The 26,667-nt window shown below is 39.0% G+C and overlaps 1 protein-coding gene across 2 annotated transcripts in view; it reads right to left on the bottom strand.

The window, feature by feature from the left end:
- Positions 1-3,435: 3,435 nt before the first annotated feature.
- DIAPH2 (diaphanous related formin 2) overlaps positions 3,436-26,667 on the bottom strand; it is an 889,270-nt gene continuing 866,038 nt past the window's right edge. For both annotated transcript variants that reach the window (XM_082864620.1, XM_082864622.1), the window contains one exon: positions 3,436-8,711. In XM_082864620.1, coding sequence (XP_082720746.1) covers positions 8,647-8,711 — 65 coding nt within the window. In that variant the 3' untranslated portion in view covers positions 3,436-8,646. The remainder of the gene's footprint in view (positions 8,712-26,667) is intronic.

The following is a 26,667-nucleotide window of genomic DNA, read 5'->3' as shown; positions in this document are numbered from 1 at the left end:
TTAGGATTTGGTTATTTTCAATGTAATTCCCATTGTGATATGCAGGTTTTTGTAGGAAAACAAAGGGACAATAACACAAGGTATTTGTGGGGTGGGGGGGAGATGGAGCAGATTCATAAACCAGGTCCCCTTCCAAAACAAAACAATATTAGCTAAAATAAAGCCATTCAGTGTCACATGTACCCAGCAGTTGAATGTACTGAGGAGGGAAGCCTTATATGGTTGTTAGAGTAGAAAGGTATTTAGCGTAAAGGGAATAGACCTGAGTAGAGTTTGAAAGTCTGAGAGATTCCTGAGAAAACAGTAAAACAGGAGAATTTGCTGTTATTTTAGAGAGTAATGGTTGTTCAAGAACCTCGTAAATGTATGACTTAAAATATTAACCAGACACTTAAGAAGTCCTAGCTATGAACTAATTAAAGCTTTTCCCATGAATTATGCTTCATCTAAATGCCTTTCTTTCCTGTCAGTATGGGACCAAAACTGAATCAGTACATTTTAATGTCCACTCAATCTTTGTCAGTTTTTCCTTTCTTTGAACAGCCATTCAGTGTTTTGACTTTCAGTATTATTGAGAAGAAAACAAAAGAGAAGGGACTGGAAAGGGAAAGAGAAAGGGGAAAAGAAGAAAAGGAAAGAAAAAGAACACAGCCTAGAAAGGTAACCCTGGTCCTTATTACCATAATCACTACAGTATCACTAAATACGCTCTTGTGTGGAATCGTTTTTTCCTGCCTGCTCTATGTCTTCATGACTTGATGCTACTTGTACACGAGGTTTGTTTGAGCCATTCAACAACACAGATAGTAGGATCATATCAAGTGTCAGAGCTGCAGCTGTACACATCCATGGTATCACTGCAATGATGAGCTCTTCTTCTTGTGTTCAATTTTTTTCTGTTGAAAGTAGCCCATGAGTCACTCAGGCCTGAAACCTTGGTGTCAGATTTGAATCTTTCCTCTCCTCACACCCTCAACACCTAATTGATTTGCCAGTTATTTAGATGCTACTTGGATCTGTCCCACTGATGCTATCCTAGTTCGGGCCTTCATTAATTATCAAAAGTATTATTGCAAAAAAAAATATTATTGCAATTGCCTCCAACAAAGTTGGCCTTCTGTGACCTCTCCCATCTGTCTTACACAGAGCTTCCATCACCATCTTCCTTAAGTGCTCCATGTCATTTCTTTCCTCAAAATCCCTCAGTATTCCCCAACATTTATAAAATCAAGCCCAAACCACACAACCACTGCTGCCTTTCATGGAACCTTAAGTTCTAGTCCAACCGAATTGCTCCATATTCCTTGCATACGCACATCAAAGCTTGTACTTCTGCTCATGCCTTCCCTCCCTCCTCAAAAAGACGTTAAGTTCCATGAGACTAGAGCCCACATCTGTCCAGTTCACTGTTATGGTCTCAGAGCCTAGCATTGTGGTTGGCACACAGTAGGTGCTCATTAAGTTTTGACTGAATGAATAAAAGACATATCCAAATCTACTTACCCTTTAAATTTCATTTCAAATGCCACCAGTGCCAAAAAATCTATACTGATACCTGCTTTCCACCTCAATACCCACCTCACCTAAGTCAACTGTTTTTTCTGAACTCCCCTAGGCCTTATCTGTACCACTCTTACGACACTGATCATGTGCTTTCCACTTTGAATTACAGTTCTTTTTGTACATGTGCCATCTCCCATTAGACTGTGAGATCCCCGAAGGCAGGAGCTGTGTTTAATTCATAACGGTGTCCTGAAAAGTAATGATGTCCACTGAACAGGCACACTGTGATTAGAATAGCCACACTGGAGCCTTTAGCGAAGTAGAGAAGTTGAAGGTTTATTATTAATATTTCTAATAATACAATAAGAGCCCTTGTGCTTTGCTCATACACATCAAAAGGTGAAAATATTTTCTGCACCTTAGCCAAAATATAGGTAAAAATACTGGCTGAACTTCTATTAGCCAAGATATAAGGTCATCATGGCTAAAGTCTGAATGCTGGCTTATCTCCAAGGACTAGGAACAAAGTTGTGATTTGCACAATTCATGAATTTGCAAGTTGTTTTTCCCTGCAGTGGATACTAACTATAATAATATTTTATTTGTGGCTATTGGGACTCTAGACATCTAAATAAATTCAGTCTGTAAATGGGATCTTTGGCTATAGCTTTCTTTTTAACTATAAATCAAAACTATACACCCTGTTACATGCATTGCATATATATCAATTTCCAGATTTCCATTTTCCTTTGAGCTCTTGGCATTAAGCTCGAATTCCCCTAGTTGTGGATACTAAGGTTTTCAGACTCCCTACAAAGGAGTTTGCCTACTTGGGTCTCTGGGGGAGAAAAAGCCAATTTTTTTGGATTCCTGGAGCAAACCATTCCAAGGGAAACAATGGTCTTGCCAGGTACTTTGGACCATATCACTTATAGACCTGGTTATTACCTTGTCCAACCCTCCATCTTCAAGTCAGCCCACCTATGATGAGAGATTCTCTTGAAAGCCCTCCAGAGAATAAGTATCTAAAATCCTTTATGACTAATTCCAGATTTTTACCCCTCTGAGCATTTGAAGCCCATTTACTTTCATTCTATAATCACGGTAAAAAACCCTTTTCTGTAGAAACAGTTTCTCTGGAGAATGTAAATCACTTCTGACTTTTCTCTACTTTTAAGTAAGTTGTGCAAACATCTCTCCACTACTCTGGCAAGAAGTGCTGAAGATTACTTAAAGAAAATCTTATGATTCCCACAGGTGGGCGTGTCCTTGAATATATCCCATGATTTCCACCTGACCAGGTCCTTATAGAAATACTTTTGTACTTCTGTTAAGTTGAAACTTCTCCTTCTAGAATGTTCTTCATCAATTTTTTTTTACATCTTTATTGGAGTATAATTGCTTTACAGTGGTGTGCTAGTTTCTGCTTTATAACAAAGTGAATCAGTTATACATATACATATGTTCCCATATCTCTTCCCTCTTGCGTCTCCCTCCCTCCCACCCTCCCTCTCCCACCCCTCCAGGCGGTCACAAAGCACTGAGCTGATCTCCCTGTGCTATGCGGCTGCTTCCCACTACCTATCTGTTTCACGTTTGGTAGTGTATATATGTCCATGCCACTCTCTCGCTTTGTCACACCTCACCCTTCCCCCTCCCCATATCCTCAAGTCCATTCTCTAGTAGGTCTGTGTCTTTATTCCCGTCTTACCCCTAGGGTCTTCATGACATTTTTTTTTTCTTAAATTCCATATATATGTGTTAGCATACGGTATTTGTCTTTCTCTAGAATGTTCTTACATTCCGTCTTTATACTTCTTCAGTTTGTGCCTTTTCACCCATCCTTAGTATTAATTATCATAGGCAGCACAACATTTAATGTAACCTTAACTTTATTGAATAAGTAAGTATGCATTACAGATAGATTGCAAGTCATTCTTGGTCCTGCAGAGACAGCTGTTTATGCCGAGGCAAAACGAGAACATGAATCCACAGTTCTACTGCTACTGAAATACTTCTGAGTGTCTTGGTATGGGCACAATCTCCCTCAATATCCATTCAAACAGGTTTTGCTGTCACCTCTCCTTTCAGCTGAGGGATTCACAATATCTAAAATAAACTTGTAAAGAACGCTTCTGTATCAGAGGTAGATTTATACCTACATTATTAATCATAGAAAACATTTGGCCAAAGACTCCATAAAAGGGGCAGAGAAGACACACCAGAGCTCAAAGTTGGAACCAATTATTTTTTCAAGCTAATTGGCCACAGTAACAAAAGTATCAACTGAATTTTAGAATAGCCTGTTCAGCCATTTAACATCAAAGCATGCAGTAGCCTGTGCGTACAATAGCTCTTAGCGACAACCTTGAATTTGGCTTGAGCACCAAGGATGCATTTCAAAATGTGAAAAGTACATTTATGTGCAATGACTAGTGTTGTGAGCTGAAAGGTGGCTCCCCAAAGATACGTCCATGTCCTAATTCTCAGAACCCGTGATGTTAACTTAGTTGGGAAAAGGGTCTTCACAGATGTAATTAGTTAAGGATCTTGAAATGAGGAGATTATCACTGATAAACTGGTGGGCCTTTAAATGCCTTCACGAGTGTCTTTATAAGCAGGAGGCAGAGGTAGACTAGACATACAGAGGGAAAGGTGATACGAAGACAGAGCAGAAAGAGATTTGGCCACAAGCCGAGGAATGATTACAGTCACAAGAAACTGGGAGGGGCAAGGAACAGGTTTTCTCCTAGTGCCTCCAGAGGGAGTACAGCCCTGCTAATACCTCAATTTACGGCTTCTGGTCTCCAAAACAGTAAGAGAATGAATGCCTGTTGTTTTAAGTGAACATGTTTGGAGTACTCTGTTACAGCAACCACAGCAACAAACTACAGATTTTGGTACCAGGAAGTCAGGGACTGCTGTAACAAATACCTAAAAATGTAGAAGTGGCTTTGGAATTAGATCACGTGTAGAGGCTGGAAGAATTTTGACGTATGTGGTACAAAAAGCATGGACTGCCTTAAACAGACTGTCGGGAAGAATAGGAAGGTTAAAGGCACGTCTCATGAGGGCTCAGAAGGAACTGAGGAACATTTTATTGAAAACTAGAGGAAAGGTGATCCTTGCTATATAGCGGCAAAAAGCTTATCCAAATTGTCTCCAACTGTTGTGTGGAAAGTAGATCTGTAAGTGATGAGTTTGGATATTTAGCTGAAGAAATTTGAGAGCAAAGCATTGGAGGTATGGCCTAGTTTTTTCTTGAGCTTAGAGTAAAATATAAGAGGAAAGGGATAAATTGAAGAAAGAACTGTTAAGCAGAAAGGACCCAGCACTTGATGATTCAGGAAATTCTGAGCCTATTCAGATTGCAAAACATGCTAAAATGAAGATTCACTGTTAGGATAGTGTGGATAGTGTGCTCTGGAGATAAAGCCAAGGCTGGATAACCTGTGGCTAGTGCTGTAGAGATTAGGCATTGACTCACTCACTGATCCACTCAATCATCTCAGTAGAAGCCAGGAACAGAGGTGGTGTTATCTGGCAAAGATCTGTGAGGACTGTCTTGTCTCACTAGTAAATCAATATGATATACAGGGGGAGCCTACAAAATTTTTGAGAAAGTTACACCAGCAGAAACAGTTCCAGCTTGGCCTGAAAGGGACAGAGACAGGACAAAATGAGAGAAGGCGGTCAGACTACCAAAACTTTACAGGCAGGAAGTAGGCTGATAAAGCTGCAAAGAGGTGATACCCTTTGATAGAAAAGATCAACCCTAGGGCAGAGCTGCAGGTTTAGAGGCAGAAGTACAAGCCATGGGCACAGAGGCAGAGACTTGATCCATGGGCCAAGAGGCCAGAGCTGCAGGCCTAAAGGATGTAGCCCTGAGACAAGGAGGATTATTGTCAAGTCTTGAAACCTAAGGGGATTCTGCCTGGCCAAATTCTGAAAATCATCAGGACAGGTGACTCCTTTCTATGTTTGTTCCACTTTCTCCCTTTTGGAATAGGAATGTCTATAACTATTATCATATGCCTGTCCCACCACTGTATTCTGGAAACAGGGGCCCTGTTAATGTCTTGTTTCACTGATTCACAGATGCAAAGGAATTTTGCCCCAGGGTTTTCACCTATAGCTGATTTAGATGATCTAGGTGAGCTTTGGAACTTTTGAACTGAAGATGTTTGGATGAGATTTTAGACTTAGGGTTGAGACTTTTGGGAATGTTGGGATAGGGTGAATATACTTTGCACATGGGACAGACATAAATTTGGGGGGGGGTCCAGAGGGCAGACTGTCATGGGCTAAAGGTCACCTCCAAAACGATATGTCCACATCCTAATCCCCAGAACCTATGAATGTTATGTTTTTGGAAAAAGGGTCTTACAGATGTAATTAAGTTTAGGGTCTTCACATGAAATTATCCTGGATTATCTAGGTGGGCCCTAAATTCCAACAAAAGTGTCCTTATAAGAGAGAGGCATAGGGAGATTAAATACATAGAGGAGAAGGTGGTGTGAAGATGGAGCAGAGAGAGATGTGGCCGTAACCCAAAGAATGCCAATAGCTACCCGAAGCTGGAAGAGGCAAGGGAAGAGTTTCTTCTAGAGCCTCTGGAGGGAGCATGACCCTTGATTTTGGACATCTGGCCACCACAACCATGAAAGAATAAATTTCTGATATGTTAGGTCACCAAGTTTATAGTAATTTGTTACAGCAGCCAGAGGAAACTAGTACAACTAGTAAACATTTTAAAGGGTTTTGCAATTTTAAAAAACATTCTGAAGAAAATCTGCATAAATTGGTGCTTCTCACGTGTGGCAGTAATAAACCCAACAAAAGACTTTAGTATAATTTGGTTCTATACTAAAAATGTCACTATGTACTTTTTTCTGGTGATAATTTTCAATCTAAAACAAAACTGCAAATGGCTAGAGCAGGACCATTATAAATCTGGGAAGCAAACCCTTTAATTGAGTTATCAGAACTTCGTGAAAGACCCTGAACGGTCTCATAATGTTTGTGAAAAGCATGTGGAATTATTCTAAATACAAATATATAATTTATCAATAATAGTACTTTTTTTCCCCACAAACTAAAAAATAAGGCAAGTTCACATCTGGAAAAGGTGATATTCATCAGTATGTCCACCTTGACCAGCCTGATAATATGGCATGGCAAATGCCCCTAAATATTAGTCAGGGTGAATATTTCAAAATATCATTTTCCTACAGTCTGAAAAGCTATCAAAAGACTCAAAGAAGCCATACCATGAAGATTTCAGAAAAGACTTTGTGAAGTTAAAAATACGTACATTAAGTATTTACATAAATTAGTAGAACCTAAATCTTTGTTGCTGTTGTTATTGTTAAAAAAACAGTGTGTGAAATTGATATGTCCCTTAAACTTGTGTGTGTGTCTGCATATGTGTGTGTCTTAAGATAGATGATAGGATAAAATTGTAAAATCTCAGATCCTGTTACTGCTTTTGATTTCTCTATTGTAGCAGCTTCAGAGCTTTGTAAAGGATAAGACCCAAGTAAGAATGCACTGGAGGAAAAGGCAGCAATTTGAATCACTGTACGTCTATAAAAAGGAAACTGTGAGCTATTGGTCGCTTGGTTACATTATCTCAGGGAGTGACTTGCCAAGCCGGTCTCTTGTTCTTTCTGAATGTCTATAATGTACTTTGGAGGAAGTAGAAATAGGATTTTCTTTATAAGAAATATACATATAAGAAATCTTTTACAATCATCTGCATGGATTAGTCCAGAGAAGTTATACCACATTATTACAATGCATTTTTAAAAATAATAGACAAGTATAACTTCTCCTCCCTCATCTATTTAAGAAAAATGTAGAGCCTGTTTTTTCCTCCTAGAGTTGTTTCGGCAGCATCATTTGAATTTGTTAATATAAGGTAAATAAGTATGATGATGATTGAGAAGTTCACTTAGTCACTGGGATGTGGAATTATTGTAGCAGGAGATATAAATATATACACATATATACAGATACATACATGTAATTTCTTTTTCTTCTTCAGATCACCACGGAGGAACTGGAAAGGGGAGTAGAAAGGCAGATAAAACAACTGACCTTTCGGACAGTTTTCTGCTGCCTCCTGCGGAGAGAAATATTTTTCCCCTCAGATCTCCTAGAACTCTATTCCCTGCCTTCAAGGGGGGTGTGGGAGAAAGAAGCAATAGAGAGAAGAAATAAACCATGGAGAATAGAGAGCAATATTTACCTTTAAAAATCTGAATAAAGGTAACAATTTGCAGGTTCAGCCCTAGCATAAACATTGAAATGTGAGGTTTTTCTCAAAAACAGCCATATAAAGTATTTGTATAAAGTAGATATATGTGCATAATTAGAAAATACCTCTTTAAATAAAGTTTAAATCACTTTCTCTAACTGCTTCTGTTAAACTTTCTGGCTTATTTTTAGCAATGATAAGTGCCTGCAATATCATGCTGAAACTCTAGATTAATGATAAGTTTAATTTCAGCCGAAGCAGATGAATCCATCAACTTTCACTTGAGATAAGATTCTAAGTAACTTGACGGGGGGGGTGAAGCAGTACTTTTTCTGAGTTTCCAAAAATGGCTTCTTTTATAGAGTGTGCAATATCAGTGCCTTTCCAAACCATTAACAAACACACACATTTTCACTGGCCTTTTCCTTTTCTATATAACAGGAATCAGAAGTAGACACTGACTAATTCTTTCCATTCTTTTTCTTCTCTTTTCTTCCTTTCTTTTTGTGGGGGGGTGACTTCAAATTTGAGTAATAATATTATACATTTTTGACAGACTGAATGGTTTTGAAAGTCTTTGGAACTCTTCAATTTCTTACACTTTTCATCATCATGGTCAGGCCACACACAGTAACAAATAATACACATCTTTACACTAAAAGGGAACGTATTTTATAATCCTGGTAATTGTGTTCGTATTAGTATAACTAACTGTGGGAGGAGTCTTGCAATAACTTTACATATGCACGCTATTGCATCCAGCTCAGCTTGATCTTTGCAGAAATGTACTTATTTCCTCTCCATCCCTTGAGTGCATGTTTTGTTCCTCCCAAAATGTATGATTTTGTTTACTTAAGTATTTTCATATTCTTTGGCATCAGGAATCACTTAGATGAGATAGCTTCATTGTGGCGAGAGCGTGACCTTTCCAAAGGTACTCGTCTGTTATCTGTAAGACAAAGAGAAAAAGAACCAAAAACATGGTGAGCTTTAGATCCCAGCTGTTACGTGATGTCAGGTTGAGAGAGGTTTTCAAACAGTCCTGAAAAATTACTTCAAATGAATATATAAATAACAAGGAGCCAAGATCTGAGGCGTTCATGCTGCAGCTCCCAGGCTGAGTTCAAGAGTTTGAAATCAGCATTAAATGACTTTTCTTGGTAAGTGAAGTCAGAGTGATAAAAGAAATGGAAGAATTCGCTCAAGCACAGTCCCCTTGGAAATAGCAGGCGACAACAAAATTCCTTGGTAAAGATGTTAAATTGAAAGGATCTATGTACAGTGCCTTTTGTTGGAAAGCACTTCAATTCCCCATGAGTTTTCAATCTGTATGTTGGCTATCTCTAGCGCACACCAGCGTGGGCAGAGCAAAAAAGAGTTTTTATTTTTTACAATGATTGCAATATATGGCAATCAAATCAGCTACCAAGTCTTTGCCTGATTATGTGATGTAAACAAATTCAATACATTATATAGTCATTATGGGACTGAATAATGAATAGGTCCCATTCCCCTCACCCGTCACGGGAAAAATAATCACTGTAGAGAGAACTGTTGGCACAAAGCTTGGAAAGCATTGAAAGTTGCTGAAAATAGTTTTAGCTTTAATAGGAAAAAGGTTTACAGCTCTGCATTGTGATGATCACTACTATGTTATTATCACCTCTGTTTTATGCTCAGCTTAAATGCAACTGATGTCGGTGAAAATCCCTTTCTGAAAAAAGCATAATGCACTTAGATTCTCTATTTAGAATGAGACTAGGTCCCTAGAAATAATGACAACTACCAGCACTTACATAAATCCTAACACTTTACACTCGTTAATTTGCTAATTCACACAACATCCCCGGGAGGTAAGCACATTTCATTCTATCCTATTATCTCTGCTTTAGTGATGAAGGTTACACAGCAAATCAATGGTATGACAGGGGCTTATAATGCAAAGTTAATGCCTAAATGTCAGGCCTGCTATGTTCAGAGGTAGATGTTGGGGCCTCCCAGGCTCCTACTCATTTCCTCCCTAAGAGCATACCCAAGGAGCACATTCTGCCTGTCCCATGGGGAGGATGGACTGTGAGAAATGAGGTTTTGCCATGGGATCTTTCTCATCTGTGCTAGTGTTTCTTGAGTGATTCCGGGTAGTCTGTGGTCAGTACACAGAGCAAAAGCTAACTGGCCTCCATAACCTTGGCCTCGTTAACACCACAAAATGAGTGCACTGAACCAACCAGCCATAAGTTCAAAGTGCCTTATAATGCAATAAAATCACTGAGAGGTGAGAAAGAAAGAGATATTTTCTCTATTCAGAGATGTATCTGAGTGATAGATTATTTGGGCATCCTTTTAAAGATACCATTAAAAAATCCATTATTTAGTTTGTGATATGGATCACAATTCAGCTAAAAATGTAAAGATAACATTCCTAGATAAAGGGCTTATTACTTAGATGTCACTGGTTTGCAGATTGGTGTGGGACTTCTTAGAAGACATTTACAAATGAGATTATAATATGATGGCTACCATTGCATTGCTAGCATTTAAGTATTCAGTGTTAAAGCTATCAGATATGAGAATGATGGTACCATTCACAGAGGATTGTCCCAGCTCAGAAAAAAGGCTTGTGCCTTGGTGGTCCTACACACTAAGGCCAGCTGGCATCCACACTCACTCCAGGAATGCTATTGGTACCCCATACCACCACTCACTGCCCACTGGATTCAAGAGATGTACCACATACAAAAACCTAGCCTTGCAGCAGTAAATGAAGTGATGACAGGATTCACATCAACCTGTAACTTTCTTGGTAGCATCTGGTGTGAGAAAATAAACTTTCAAGTCAAAATGAACTGGGGAAGGGAGACTGAAGCTTTTGGAAGGCAGGATAAACACTGGTTGATGGCCCAAATCCAGCTCTTGGCATACACAAAAGAGAATTATTCTATATTTCGTCCCTTCCTCTCTCCTTCTCTCCCTCTATCCCTCCCTTCCTTCTCTGTCTCTCTCTCTTTAAAATGTTTTTGGTACCTAATTGGTACCTATGTATATGAGATAATTATAAGTAGAAGCAATCCTGAAAGGCCATCACCTGTATTTTTGAAATGTCAACCTCCAACATTGTTTATGAGAAAATGACACTAGAAACAATGGCAGCAGGGGACCTTCAAGATGGAGGAGGAGTAAGACGTGGAGATCACCTTCCTCCCCACAGATACATCAGAAATACATCTACACGTGGAACAACTCCTACAGAACACCTACTGAATGCTGGCAGAAGACCTCAGACTTCCCCAAAGGCAAGAAACTCCCCACGTACCTGGGTAGGGCAAAAGAAAAAAGAAAAAACAGAGACAAAAGAATAGGGACGGGACCTGCACCAGTGGGAGGGAGCTGTGAAGGAGGAAAAATTTCCACACACTAGGAAGCCCCTTCACTGGCAGAGACAGGGAGTGGCAAAGGGGAAGCTTAGGAACCACGGAGAGCGCAGCAACAGGGGTGCAGAGGGCAAAGCGGAGAGATTGCCACACAGAGGATCATTGCCAATGATCACTCACCAGCCTGAGAGCTTGTCAGCTCACCCACCAGGGAGGGTGGGGGCTGGGAGCTGAGGCTCGGGCTTCGGAGGTCAGATCCCAGGGAGAGGACTGGGTTTGGATGAGTGAACACAGCCTGAACGGGGCTAGCGCACCACAGCTAACTGGGAGGGAATCTGGGAAAAAGTCTGGAACTGCCTAAGAGGCAAGAAACCATTGTTTTGCGGTGCATGAAGAGAGGAGATCCAGAACACCACCTAAATGAGCTTTAAAGACAGGCGTGAGCCGTGGCTGCGTGGCTATCAGCGCGGACACCAGAGATGGGCATGAGACTCTAAGGCTGCTGCTGCTACCACCAAGAATCCTGTGTGCAAGCACGGCTCACTATCCACACACCCCCACCCCAGAAGCCTGTGCAGCCCGCCAGTGTCAGGGTTCCGTGATCCAGGGACAACGTGGCACGCACATGGCATGCCTCAGGCTTTTGCAAAGTCACAGCAGCCTCTGTTGCTGCAGGCTGGTCCCGCATTCCAATTATGACTCCATACCCCTCCCTCTCCCTGGTCTGAATGAGCAAGAGCACCCTAATCAGCTGCTGCTGTAAACCCCTCCTGTCTGGGCAGGGAACAGATGCCTGAGGGTGATGTACACGCAGAGATGGTGCCAAAACCAAAGCTGAACCCCCGGAGCTATGCAAACAAAGAAGAGAAAGGGACATTTTTCCCGGCAGTCTCAGAGGCAGCAGATTAAATTCCCATAATCAACTTGATGTACTTGCATATGTGGAATACTTGAATAGACAACGAATTGTCCCAAAATTGAGGCAGTGGACTTCGGGAACAACTGTAGACTTGGGGTTTGCGGTCTGTAACTGATTTGTTTCTGATTTTTATGTTCATCTTAGTTTAGTTTTTAGTGCTTGTTATCATTGGTGGATTTGTTTATTGGTTTGGTTGCTCTCTTCTTTTTTTATTTTAATAATTAAAAAAATTTTTTAATTATTTTTAATTTTTCTTTCTTTTTTTTTCCTTTTTCTACTAAGCCGTGTGGCTGACAGGGTCTTGGTGCTCTGGCCTGGTGTCAGGCCTGAGCCTCTGAGGTGGGAGAGCCGAGTTCAGGACACTGGACACCAGAAACCTCCTGGCCTCCCATAATATCAATCAGTGAGATCTCTCCTAGAGATCTCCGCCTCAACGCTAAGACCCAGCTCTACCCAATGGCCAGCAAGCTCCAGTGCTGGATGCCCCATGCCAAACAACTAGCAAGACAGGAACACAAACCCACCCATCAGCAGAGAGGCTACCTAAAATCATACTAAGCTCACAAACACCCCAAAACACACCACGGGATGTGGCCCTGCCCACCAGAAACACAATATCCAGCCCCACCCACCAGAACACAGGCACCAGTCCCCTCCACCAGGAAGCCTACACAACCCACTGAACCAACCTCACCCATTAGGGGTAGACACCAAAAACAATGGGAACGACGAACCTGCAGCCTGCGCAAAGGAGACCCCAAACACAGTAAGATAAGCAAAATGAGAAGACAGAGAAACACACAGCAGATGACGGAGGACAGTAAAAACCTACTAGACTAAACAAATGAAGAGGAAATAGTCAGTCCACCTGAAAAAGAATTCATAGCAAGGGTAGTAAAGATGATCCAAAATTTTGGAAATAGAATGGAAAAAATAAAAGAAACGTTTAACAAAGACCTAGAAGAACTAAAGACCAAACAAACAATGATGAATAACACAATAAATGAAATTAAAAATTCTCTAGAAGGAATGAATAGCAGAATGACTGAGGCAGAAGAACGGATAAGTGACCTTGAAGATAAAATAGTGGAAATACGACAGAGCAGAATAAAGAAAAAAGAATGAAAAGATTGAGGACGGGTCTGAGAGACCTCTGGGACAACATTAAACACACCAACATTCAACTTAAAGGGGTATTAGAAGAAGAGAGAAAAAGAAAGAGACAGAAAATATTTGAAGAGATTATAGTTGAAAACTTCCCTAACATGGGAAAGGAAATAATCAATCAAGCCCAGGAAGCACAGAGAGTCCCATACAGGATAAATCCCAGTAGAAACAGGTCAAAACACATATTAAACTATCAAAAATTAAATACAAAGAAAAAATATTAAAAGCAGTAGGAGAAGAGCAAGAAATAACACACAAGAGAATCCCCACAAGTTTAAGAGCTGGCCTATCAGCTCAAACTCTGCAAGCCAGAAGGGAGTGGCAGGACATAGTTAAAGTGATGAAAGGGAAAAAATTACAACCAAGATTACTCTATTCAGCAAGGATCTCATTCAGGTTTTTTTCTTTCCTTCTTTTTTTTTTTTTTTTTTTTTTTTTGCGATATGTGGGCCTCTCACTGTTGTGGCCTCTCCCATTGCGGAGCACGGGCTCCAGACGCGCAGGCTCAGTGGCCATGGCTCATGGGACGAGCTGCTCCGCGGCATGTGGGATCTTCCCGGACCGGGGCACGAACCCGTGTCCCCTGCATCGGCAAACGGACTCTCAACCACTGCACCACCAGGGAAGCCCTGGTTTTGTTTTTCTGCAGTACGCGGGCCTTTCACTGCTGTGGCCTCTCCCATTGCGGAGCACAGGCTCCGGACGTGCAGGCTCAGCGGCCATGGCTCATGGGCCTAACACTACGCAGCATGTGGGATCTTCCTGGACCAGGGCACGAATGCGTGTCCCCTGCATCGGCAGGTGGACTCTCAACCACGGAGCCACCAGGGAAGCCCTCATTCAGGTTTGATGGAGAAATTACAAACTTTACAGACAAGCAAAAGTTAAGAGAATTCAGCACCACCAAACCAGCTTTAAAACAAATGCTAAAGGAACTTTTCTAAGCAGAAAACACAAGAGGAGGAAAAGGCCTACAAAAACAAACCCAAAACAATTAAGACAATGGTAATAGGAACATACATATCGATAACTACCTTAAATGTAAATGGATTAAATGCTCCTACCAAAAGACATAGACTGGCAGAATGGATACAAAAACAAGATCCGTTTATATGCTGTCTACAAGAGACCCACTTCAGACCTAGGGACACATACAGACTGAAAGTGAAGGGATGGAAAAAGGTATTCCATGCAAATGGAAATCAAAGAAAGCTGGAGTAGCAATTCTCATATCAGACAAAATAGACTTTAAAATAAAGACTATTACAAGAGACAAAGAAGGACACTACATAATGATCAAGGGATCAATCCAAGAAGGAGATACAACAAGTGTAAACATTTATGCACCAAACACAGGAGCACCACAATACATAAGGCAAATGCTAACAGCCATAAAAGGGGAAATTGACAGTAACAAAATCATAGTAGGGGACTTTAACATCCCACTTTCACCAATGGACAGATCATCCAAAATGAAATAAATAAGGAAACACAAGCTTTAAATGCCACATTAAACAACATGGACTGCACTGATATTTCTAGGGCATTCCAGCCAAAAACAACAGAATACACTTTCTTCTCAGGTACTCATGGAACATTCTTCAGGATAGATCATATCTTGGGTCACAGATCAAGCCTTGGTAAATTTAAGAAAATTGAAATCGTATCAAGTACCTTTTCTGACCACAATGCTATGAGACTAGATATCAATTACAGGAAAAGATCTGTAAAAACTACAAACACATGGAGGCTAAACAATACACTACTAAATAACCAAGACATCACTGAAGAAATCAAAGAGGAAATCAAAAAATACCTAGAGACAAATGTCAATGAAAACATGATGACTCAAAACCTATGGGATGCAGCAAAAGCAGTTCTAAAAGGGAAGTTTATAGCAACACAATCCTACCTCAAGAAACAAGAAACATCTCAAATAAGTAACTAACCTTACACCTGAAGCAATTAGAGAAAAAAGAACAAAAAAAAAAAAAACCCTAACATTAGCAGATGGAAAGAAATCATAAAGATCACATCAGAAATACATGAAAAAGAAATGAAAGAAACAAAGGCAAAGACCAATAAAACTAAAAGCTGGTTCTTTGAGAAGTAAACAAAATTGATAAACCATTAGCCAGACTCATCAAGAAGAAAAGGGAGAAGACTCAAATCAACAGAATTTGAAATGAAAAAGGAGAAGTAACAACTGACAGTGTAGAAATACAAAGGGTCATGAGAGATTACTACAAGCAACTATATGCCAATAAAATGGACAACCTGGAAGAAATCGATGAATTCTTAAAAAAGCACAACTTTCTGAGACTGAACCAGGAAGAAATAGAAAATATAAACAGACCAATCACAAGCACTGATGTTGAAACTGTCATTAAGAAGCTTCCAACAAACAAAAGCCCAGGAGCAGATGGCTTCACAGGCGAATTCTATCAAACATTTAGAGAAGAGCTAACACCTATCCTTCTCAAACTCTTCCAAAATATAGCAGAGGGAGGAACACTCCCAAACTCATTCTACGAGGCCACCATCACCCTGACACCAAAACCAGACAAAGATGTCACAAAAAAAGAAAACTACAGGCCAACATTACTGATGAACATAGGTGCAAAAGTCTTCAACAAAATACAAGCCAACAGAATCCAACAGCACATTAAAGGATCATACACCATGATCAAGTGGGGTTTATCCCAGGAATGAAAGAATTCTTCAGTATATGCAAATCAATCAATGTGATACACCATATTAACAAACTGAAGGATGAAAACCATATGATCATCTCAATAGATGCAGAAAAAGCTTTGACAATATTCAACACCCATTTATGAAACTCTCCAGAAAGTAGGCACAGAGGGAAACTTCCTCAACATAATAAAGTCCATATATGACAAACCCACAGCCAACATCATTCTCAATGGTGAAAAACTGAAACCGTTTTCTCTAAGATCAGGAACAAGGCAAGGTTGCCCACTCTCACCACTATTATTCAACATAGTTTTGGAAGTTTTAGCCATGGCAATCAGAGAAGAAAAAGAAATAAAATGAATCCAAATCGGAAAAGAAGAAGTAAAACTGTCACTGTTTGCAGGTGATGATACTATATATAGAGAATCCTAAAGATGCTACCAGAAAACTCCTAGAGCTAATCAATGAACTTGGTAAAGTAGAGGGATACAAAATTAATGCACAGAAATCTCGTGCATTCCTACACACTAACGATGAAAAATCTGAATGAGAAATTAAGGAAACACTCCCATTTACCATTGCAACAAAAGGAATGAAATATCTCAGAATAAACCTACCTAGGGAGACAAAAGACCTGTATGCACAAAACTATAAGACACTGATGAAAGAAATTAAAGACAATACAAATGGATGAAGAGATATACCATGTTCTTGTATTGGAAGAATCAACATTTTGAAAATATAGTACCCAAAGCAATGTACAGATTCAATGCAATCCCTGTCAAACTACCACTGGCATTTTTCACAAAACTAGAACAAAAATTTCACAATTTGTATGGAAACACAAAAGACCCCGAATAGTCAAAGCAATGTTGAGAAAGAAAAACGGAGCTGGAGGAATCAGGCTCCCTGACTTCAGACTATACTACAAAGCTACAGGAATCAAGACAGTATGGTACTGGCACAAAAACAGAAATATAGATCAATGGAACACGATAGAAATCCTAGAGATAAAACCATGCACATATGGTCATCTTATTTTTGATAAAGGAGGCAAGAATATACAATGGAGAAAAGACAGCCTCTTCAATAAGTGGTGCTGGGAAAACTGGACAGCTACATGTAAAAGAATGAAATTAGAACACTCCTGAGCACCATACACAAGAATAAACTCAAAATGGATTAAAGACCTAAATGTAAGGCCAGACACTATCAAACTCTTAGAGGAAAACATAGGCAGAACACTCTATTTCATAAATCACAGCAAGATCCTTTATGACCCACCTCCTAGAGAAATGGATATAAAAACAAAAATATACAAATGGGACCTAACAAAACTTAAAAGCTTTTGCACAGCAAAGGAAATCATAAACAAGACTAAAAGACAACACTCAGAATGGGAGAAAATATTTGCAAACAAAGCAACTGACAAAGGATTCATCTCCAAAATATACAAGCAGCTCATGCAGCTTAATATCAAAGAAACAAACAACCCAATCCAAAAATGGGCAGCAGACCAAATAGACATTTCTCCAAAGAAGATATACAGATTGCCAACAAACACATGAAAGGATGTTCAATATCACTAATCATTAGAAAAATGCAAATCAAAACCACAATGAGGTATCACCTTACACTGGTCAGAATGTCCATCATCAAAAAATCTACAAGCAATAAATGCTGGAGAGGATGTGGATGAGATGGAACACTCTTGCACTGTTGGTGGGAATGTAAATGATACAGCCACTATGGAGAACAGTATGGAGGTTCCTTAAAAAATTAAAAATAGGACTACCATACGACCCAGCAATCCCACTATTGGGCATATACCTTGTGAAAACCATAGTTCAAAATGAGTCATGTACCACAATGTTCATTACAGCTTTATTTACAATAGCCAGGACATGGAAGCAACCTAAGGGTCCAATGACAGATGAATGGATAAAGAAGATATGGCACATATATACAATGGAATATTACTCAGCCATGAAAAGAAATGAAATTGAGTTATTTGTAGTGAGGTGGATGGACCTAGATTCTGTCATACAGAATGAAGTAAGTCAGAAGCAAATACCGTATGCTAACACATATATATGGAATCTAAAAAAAATGGTTCTCATGAACCTAGGGGAAGGACAGGATTAAAGATGCAGACATAAAGAATGGACTTGAGGACACGGGGAGGGGTAAGGGTAAGCTGGGATGAAGTGAGAGAGTAGCACTGACATATATACACTACTAAATGTAAAATAGATAGCTAGTGGGAAGCAGCTACATCGCACGGGGAGATTAGCTCGGTGCTTTGTGACCACCTAGAGGGGTGGGATAGGGAGGGTCGGGGGGGAGATGCAAGAGGGAGGGGATATGGGGATATATGTATACATATAGCTGATTCACTTTGTTATACAGCAGAAACTAACACAACATTGTAAAGCAATTATACTCCAATAAAGATGTTAAAAAGAAGAAAAAAGAAACAATGACAGCAAGACTGCTATGGGTTTTTGTGATTTATTTACGATTCTCTGTAAGTATGTTAAAACTATTTTAGGTACAAAATATATTTATACTCTAGAGCTGTATGGATCAGGTAGAAGTGCAATTTGGACGATAATATGTTATATGTATATATAATATGGATATATATGAATATAAATATTCATCTCTTCTCACAGTCTAATAGCTCACAATCTAATGATAGCAATTTTCATACTTGGATTCATGCCTTCTTTGAGGCAGAGATTGAGAATCACTGAATATTTAAAAATACAACTTCTATATTTATAGTATTAAATACTAATGGGTAAAAAATCAGTGGTCTGACCCTCATAAGGTCAGGACACATGGTTGGCATCAAATTTATGAGAAAAGAGCAAATGCTAGTTACTATTGCTGTTGGGGTGATGGAGTAATTTGGGTGATTGTGAGAGTGATTGCACGTCCTATTTGGAAACATAGGTGAAAGAGGCAGGTGCCCATGTGGTATGATTTGAGAGCTCCAGGAGCCCCAGATTGAACCAAATCCACTTTTCTACACAGTCCTATTCTCCCAACACTACTGATACTAGAATAGTTTAGATGGAAAAAAATAGGAGTCTCTCCTCCAAAAAGTCAATAGTTTAAAAAATATGTATTTACCTGAGGTGATGCAGAGGGCTTTGTTAATAAGTAGTGGCTTCCCTTTCCAATTTGCCTTGTTGTGTTTTTGGAAATGAAAGAGAGGAAGATGGGGGGAGGCATCAGGCTACGTGTGTATACGTGTTGGGGATATTGTGCAATGAGATACAGGAAAATACATTTCATCAGAGGTTGAGGAAACATGATTTGTCATAATGTTCTTCTGTTTCCATTTTCTGAATGCATGAGGTAACACAGTGAATAAGAAAGCCTAGAGAGTCCAATGTATCCTCATGGTCTAAGAATTCACTAAGGGATTCTACTGTTTGTAAACACAAGGATTAATGCAACAGTAGAGCCTGAGATGTCCATCCCAAGAATCCACCATAGTTGGGCATACATACCCTATCAGATTCTTTTTGGTCACCAAAGGCTTGATGCCCTATGTGAAGGTGAAAAGATTCTGACATTATAGACAGTAACCTGGTCATAGTGTGAAATTGAAGAGAGGGGAATAGTTATATGAAAATGTGCAGTCCATGGAGGAGGGGTGACCAAACCTAAAACAATATGCCAATCTGTCACAAAAAGAGAATATAAATACATGGTCCAGCTTTGACATGATTCTGCACATTGTGAATATTAGGTTAACCAGCTCAAACCACTTTCAAGCCTTTCTCCACTGTCATAAGAGCAAGAAGCTTTATGCTTTTTCTGAGCATAAATTGATTTGGCATTCATCTCAAAACCTTCCCAATAGAGTCCTGAGTGAATAGATTAAACCTGTTATTGCATTGCTCTAAAATTCATTCATGCAATCATTTATTCAACAACTATGTACAAAGTACATCATCCATGAAATACCTGAATGTCACAAAATTTCAGATCATACCTAAATCTGCACTGCTAATTTCCTTCCTACTGAAAACTTTGTCAAAGTGAGATAACTGAGGAATAAGCATATCATAGATAAAGCTTAAATAAAACGTGGTGTGAGACAGACCAAAGGACTCAAGCCTGTAGAATGTAATCTGGGAACTTTTAATTACTCCTCTAATAAAGTGAGTGTATGCCAAAGGTACAGGGCTGTGTGTTGTATATTGCATGAGTAGGTCAAGTTGAGACTGAAAACATGTGATAAAAAGACCATGTCCATTATTCATTTCCCTCCAGGCTAGGCATCCATCTGTTGTCTATGGAAGAACTGTTTCCTTCCTGGTGCTTCATAGGCACATTAGATGTATCAACATTGACCTAACACAATGCAACTATACCCTCCCAATAGGGTAACATAAAATAAGTGTGCCTGGCATATACTGCATATTGTGCTACAAAATATCCCGTTTTAATGATAATTAGTTGGCTAGAAAACAAAGGAAAAGAAAGCCTCTGCAGTTTACTGTGAGCTTTCTTTTCTCCAAAACTCTTCAAAAATGATGGTGTGGCAGATTGACCATCAATGGACAGGCATTGTTTCCAGCAAAAAAGCAAACAGAGGATGGCGTTTGCGCAGCTCAGGCTAAGAAAACCAAGAAAACTTTAGGTTGCTTTGGGAAATGTCTATTGAGTAGCTATTTGCATGCCAAACACTGATGAAAGATAATTATTTTAGACTGTTATAGTGAAATCATATCATATGAACTTACATCTTTTTTCCCTTCTGTCCCATGATTCCAAAACGGTTTATGTTTTTTTCTGTGCTTTTGGGGATCCTGACTTGATACAGTTTCTCACTCACTAGAAACGACTGGAAGGAAAGTGGCAACAGAATTAGGCTTGGGCCTAACCTTTTGGTGGAGGACAGCCAGTTTGTTGACTAGATTCGTTCTCTTCACTTACCAGAATACTAGATTCGTTCTCTTCACTTACCAGAATAATGTCTTTAAAAAAAAAAAAAGTTGAGCTCGAACTATATGTTCAAATTGGTGTTCTACTTTTTCATTTAACATTTTATTGTAGAAATTTTCCATTTCATTAAACTTCTGAAACATGATATTGAAAACATGATTTTTAATGGCCACATACTCTTCTTTTTATATAAACATGTCACAATTTGGTTAACCATTTCTCTACTGTTGGACATGTAGGTTGCTTCCAAGTTGTTGCTATTATACTAAGCCTTGCAATGAATATCCTTAATAGTTTATATCTTATTATATACATCATGTGTAGAAGTGGCATTGTTAAGTATGCAAAATTAAGTCCAAATTGTATTCCAGAATACTTGTATTAATTTAAATCCAATTGGCAGTAAGTAAATGAATTTGTCTGTCTTATTGTTGGGTATTAATTTTTTTAAAATGTGCTAATATGAAAAGTGACTAATGGCATCTGATTCTTTTGGCCCTTCTTCAAATCTTAGTAAAGTGGAAATTTTCATATGTTATTATCCATTTATATTTCTTCCTTTAAATGTTGGTCATATCCCTTGCCCAATAAATTGATCGATCTTTTACACTGTGATCCATTCCTTTATTGTTAACCTTAGGAAGTCTTTCTCTAGCCAGAGACATTTGATAAACATTCAACTATATCTCTTCTTCTTATTATTTTTTTAAAATTTATTTATTTAATTTTGGCTGTGTTGGGTCTTCATTGCTGCGCATGTGGGCTTTTTCTAGTTGTGGTGAGCAGGGGTTACCCTTCGTTGTGGTGCACGGGCTTCTCATTGCGGTGGCTTCTCTTTGCTGCGGAGCATGGGCTCTAGGTGCGCGGGCTTCAGTAGTTGTGGCTTGCAGGCTCTAGAGTGCAGGCTCAGTAGTTGTGGCACATGGGCTTAGTTGCTCCGCGGCATGTGGGATCCTCCAGGACCAGGGCTCGAACCTGTGTCCCCTGCATTGGCAGGCAGATTCTTAACCACTGCACCACCAGGGAAGTCCCGATATCTCTTCTCCTTTAAGGTTTGATTTTTTCTAACACTTATTTAAATGATCTAGAATTTATTTTGTTGTACAATGGCAGGTAAGTTTCCACATTGCTTGCTTGCTTGCTTTTTTCCTTGCAAAGAGGAAATGGGTTGTTCCAGCATCATCTGTTGAATAATCATGAATTTCTACATTGATTCATGATATTTTTTGTTTTTTTTTTTTAAGATTTGTGTGTGTGTTTTAATACAATTTATTCATTTATTTTTGGCTGTGTTGAGTCTTTGTTGCTGCACGTGGGCTTTCTCTAGTTGTGGCGAGTGGGGGGCTACTCCTCATTGCAGTGCATGGGCTTCTCATTGCGGTGGCTTCTCTTGTTGCGGAGCATAGGCTCTAGGCGCATGGGCTCAGTAGTTGTGGCACACAGGCTTAGTTGCTCCGCGGCATGTGGGATCTTCCCAGACCAGGGCTTGAACCTGTGTTGCCTGCGTTGGCAGGCGGATTCTTAACCACTGCGCTAGCAGGGAAGCCCCATGATATTTCTTTTTTATATATTAAATTATCTATACTAGGGTACATTTCTGTTCCATTGACTTAAGTATTTTTCCAACTAGTTTTGTGCCAACTATTTTTGTGACTTCTGATTTCATTATTTGTCTCATAATATGTTTTAATACCTAGTGGAGATAATCCTCTATAATTTATATTTTCATTTCAAACATGTATTTTTAGGGCACATTTTAGAACTCTACATCATGCTATAATCACAAAACAACTTGAAAACAATACAGTTTGACAAACAAACCCAATAGGTACTAACTAGGCTATCCTAGTAAGGCTAGGCAGATGTCTATTTCCTGAGCGCCAATGAGTCAAGTGACTCTAAAGTCCCTAACGATGTTTTTAAGAGTTCTCCTCAGGTTCTTCTTTTTCTTAAAGACTTAATAAGCCTCTTTCCCTGTCTTCTGATCACTTTTTTTTTTTTTTCTGCTGGCTAACCACTTTTCTTCTGAAAATACAGCACAGGCCAGCACTAAGGAAAAGAGCATCACCAATTCTACTTAGAGATTTTATAATACACTTATTCTCATTATTTTTGCTTCGTCAAAATTTTGAATAATTGGAATTAAATGTATAGTTTTGTTGTTGATAAAGTCTAGTGCCTCTAGTTTGTAAACCTTATTTTTTCATATATCTTATATGTTTTACAAATTTGGTTTCCACTAGACACCACAGGTGAGAAAATATATTAAATTATTTTATTCCACCAGAATTGTATACATAGGGTGCTGTGCAAAAATGCATGCCTAGAAGCCAACCAATTACCTCTACTTAAATAGTTCTAACCCTATTCTAATCTCAGTGACATCGTAATGTTTTGAAAACTAGAAACAGGCCATGTTATGTAATCTATATCCTTCATTATATGCAAATAAATCCACGCAAAGAAAACAGAAACCCAGATTACCATGGTAGTTCAGGTCAGCAGAAGAGATGAAAGTTATTTTAACGAGGATGGTAATGGAAAGCAATAATGTTAAAGTAGTTCAGAGGCTACTGTGACTATAGACACACAACTCCCATTAACTGTAATTGGAGTTAAGCACATGTAATGGTAACAAAATAGACCCCTAAATATCTTACCAATTGGAAAATAAGCAAATGTGTTCCAGGAAACAGCATGCCTTTGCGTAGAAAATACAGTATTCTAATTGAGATGCACAAATTATTTTCACATTGATATTGCTCAGGGTATGATGGCATTTTTCCTATGCTTGGGGATGTAGATCTGCTCTAGGTAACATCTGTACAAAGAATACCTTTCCTTTTCTTAATGCTCAGCATTCGTTATGTTATTAAAGGAAAAGTCTCAATAGTTGCAATGGATTTATTATTATTAATTCAGTAGCTTGTTATCAGCATGAAACTCTGCTGTGCTGGGGAAAAACAAATTATATTTTACAAAACTGCAGTAGTGAGATTAAATCACTTTTCTGTATTTTACTTTCTTCTTATCCTCCCTGCCAGGTAGTAACTTGACTATCTCTATTATGAACCTCATATTTTGTAAACTATCAAGTCTCGTAGTAATATAAAGGTACATTATCAAACAAACTCAATTATAGCAACTGTAGGAAGATTGAAATACGTGATAAAAGTAAAACCACATAGTACAATAATATTACTTCAAGGCATTAAAAACTTAATCCATGTTAAGCTATAAATGTAGAAAATATGCAATGCTTACTTTCATCTGTCATAAAAATGATATTTTCATAACATGTACAACCAACCTCTTGGGATTTTAAATGACTAGTATTTACCTAATTGATAACTTGAGTATTTCAAGGGATTTTGGAAAAGTATGGCACAGAAAAAGTAAAATCAGTATATTCAGTATTTCAATGGCCACAGACCTTGCCATCGATTATCTTTGGACTCAATGTCAAAGCTAATGAATAGGATTTTTAAAAATGTCCTTGGTTTTATTTATTGGCCATGCATTATGTTCGCTTCTTCACTAGGAAATGCAATTGGGCCCTAAGACAAATTTTCTACGAGGTTGAAAGTCTGATGACGATGCCGGCCTATCTGGAAAATATGGGAAAGGGTGACAAATAAAAATGTGAATAACGTTAGAGAATAGTTGGAAAAGCTCCCAAGTATATTAGATATGTGAAACTTACATTAAAGAGCAAACCAGCAGAAACTACACAAACTGTAACAGAACTGCTCAGGTGTCTATCACAGTGGGTTACTCACAGTGGTTTCTCAAAAACTGTCTGTTGATTAAGTAATAATCCAATCATTAGCAATGAATCAGGAACTGGTCCTGCAAATTCACCTTCCACTATACTGCTTACACACAGGGAATATAATTTGCCATTAATATAGGCAAAGGTAAGAAAATACTCCCTTCCTCCCTTTCATCCACTCACAAATGTTTACTGAATAAAATATCTGCAGAGGGCTTCCCTGGTGGCGCAGTGGTTGAGAGTCCGCCTGCTGATGCAGGGGACACGGGTTCATGCCCCGGTCCGGGAGGATCCCACATGCTGCAGAGCGGCTGGGTCCGTGAGCCATGGCCGCTGAGCCTGCGCGTCCGGAGCCTGTGCTCCGCAACGAGAGAGGCCACAACAGTGAGAGGTCCACATACCGCAAAAAAATAATAATAATAATAAAAATTTAAAAAAATAAAATAAAATAAAATATCTGCAGAGTACCATAATAAGCACCCTTATAAGTTATTAGGAAGGCAAGGATAAATGTACAAACAACTATAACATGAAACTAACTACATGTCTCTTATAGCATCTCTTACAGTCTACGTACAATGGAGGTTAAGAGAAGAGAAAAATCATATTCTTTGAGTGTAGAAGTTGGAGGGTCAGGGAAAACTTCATCTCAATTAGCCCTTAACAGATAGGTGGGATTTCAACAAGAGGAAACAGAAGTGTAGCTGTTAATTTTTGATTAGAAAAAGTGAGTTCTGGTTCCTTATATTGCTATTTTAATTACCAAATTTTTCCTATTTGGGGGGCATGAAAAGCAATGGATGTATAAAGGGAGAATCAGAATTTCTATACATGTTTAACCATTTTTTTCTAGGACATGGAGGAAAATAATGATAGGGAATGCACCAAACTGGTCAGATTTGTAATGTTTCCATAAACACGTGATTTTAGTTTTAATGGTATTTAAAAAAACAATCCTGAATGATTTACAGAGAAGACAGCAGTTTTGTTTCAAAACAAACAAACAAACAAACAACCCAGAAAAAGCCCACAACAAAACCACCCAGCAGAAATGAGGTCCTCTGGCATCATCTGGTTAGTTTCTGTTGTTGAAGCCTAGCTAGCACTATTAAGAGTGGCAGCAGAAGAGCTGATCAAGGCAAACATAGATTGCAGTGACCTGAGCCAAGAGTACTTGGCAAGATGAGAGCTTGAGCAACCATTTGGGTTGATGCAGATAAACTAGCTGTTAAATGACAATGTGGATACAGGGTCATTCATTCCTACAACCTGTCATCTCTGTGTCTTTCTATTCCACGTGTGACAGAGATCCCTATGACTAAGGACGTTAGGCATCAGCCATTTCTCTAACTTTGATCATATGATGGACAATCCTCTGTCATTTTCTGTGGCAGTTGTTTGTGATCTGCCTGAGCTTTGTTGCTGATATGCTGACCTAGAATATATTTACCTGTCATCTGCTTTTGTTTCTAAATCATTCTAAGACTGTATATCTACTCTTTTAGTTTTTAACATGTGCAACCTATCTCTTGGGTCTGGACTACCTGATTCTTGCTGATGATGGAAGTTTGAGAGGAATCAGCCCAACTCCCCAGCTTCAGTAGCCCTGGGTACTCTGGGGTTATGTAAGCTCGCTGGCTTCTACAGCAAGGCAGAAATGGCAGGCTTTCCCCTGCATACTTCCATTTCCCAAAGGACAGGATCACAGAACTATCCCACTGGGTATGATTTTGAGGAGCGAAGATATTAAGCTACAACTTACAATCTGTGAGACTATAAACAGGTGCTTCCTATTAGTAGTGTTCCCCATGCTAGCCTGTGCTTAATTACTTAACCAGTTGTATGGACAAAGGCAACCTGTATGGGTAATATCACAGACACTTTAGCAGCTGCCAGTGCCATTGTTTTAAAACATAAACTGTCCCTTAAGGTAGAAGCCAGTCAGTCAGCAGTTGTTTTAAAAATGAGCAATTAGGACAGAGTTAAAACACAGCTTCTCAATGTCATATTCATA

Source organism: Leucopleurus acutus, assembly GCF_964270905.1.
Source record: "Leucopleurus acutus genome assembly, chromosome: X".
Taxonomy (NCBI): Eukaryota; Metazoa; Chordata; class Mammalia; order Artiodactyla; family Delphinidae; genus Leucopleurus; species Leucopleurus acutus.
This window is presented reverse-complemented; position numbering and strand designations above follow the sequence as displayed.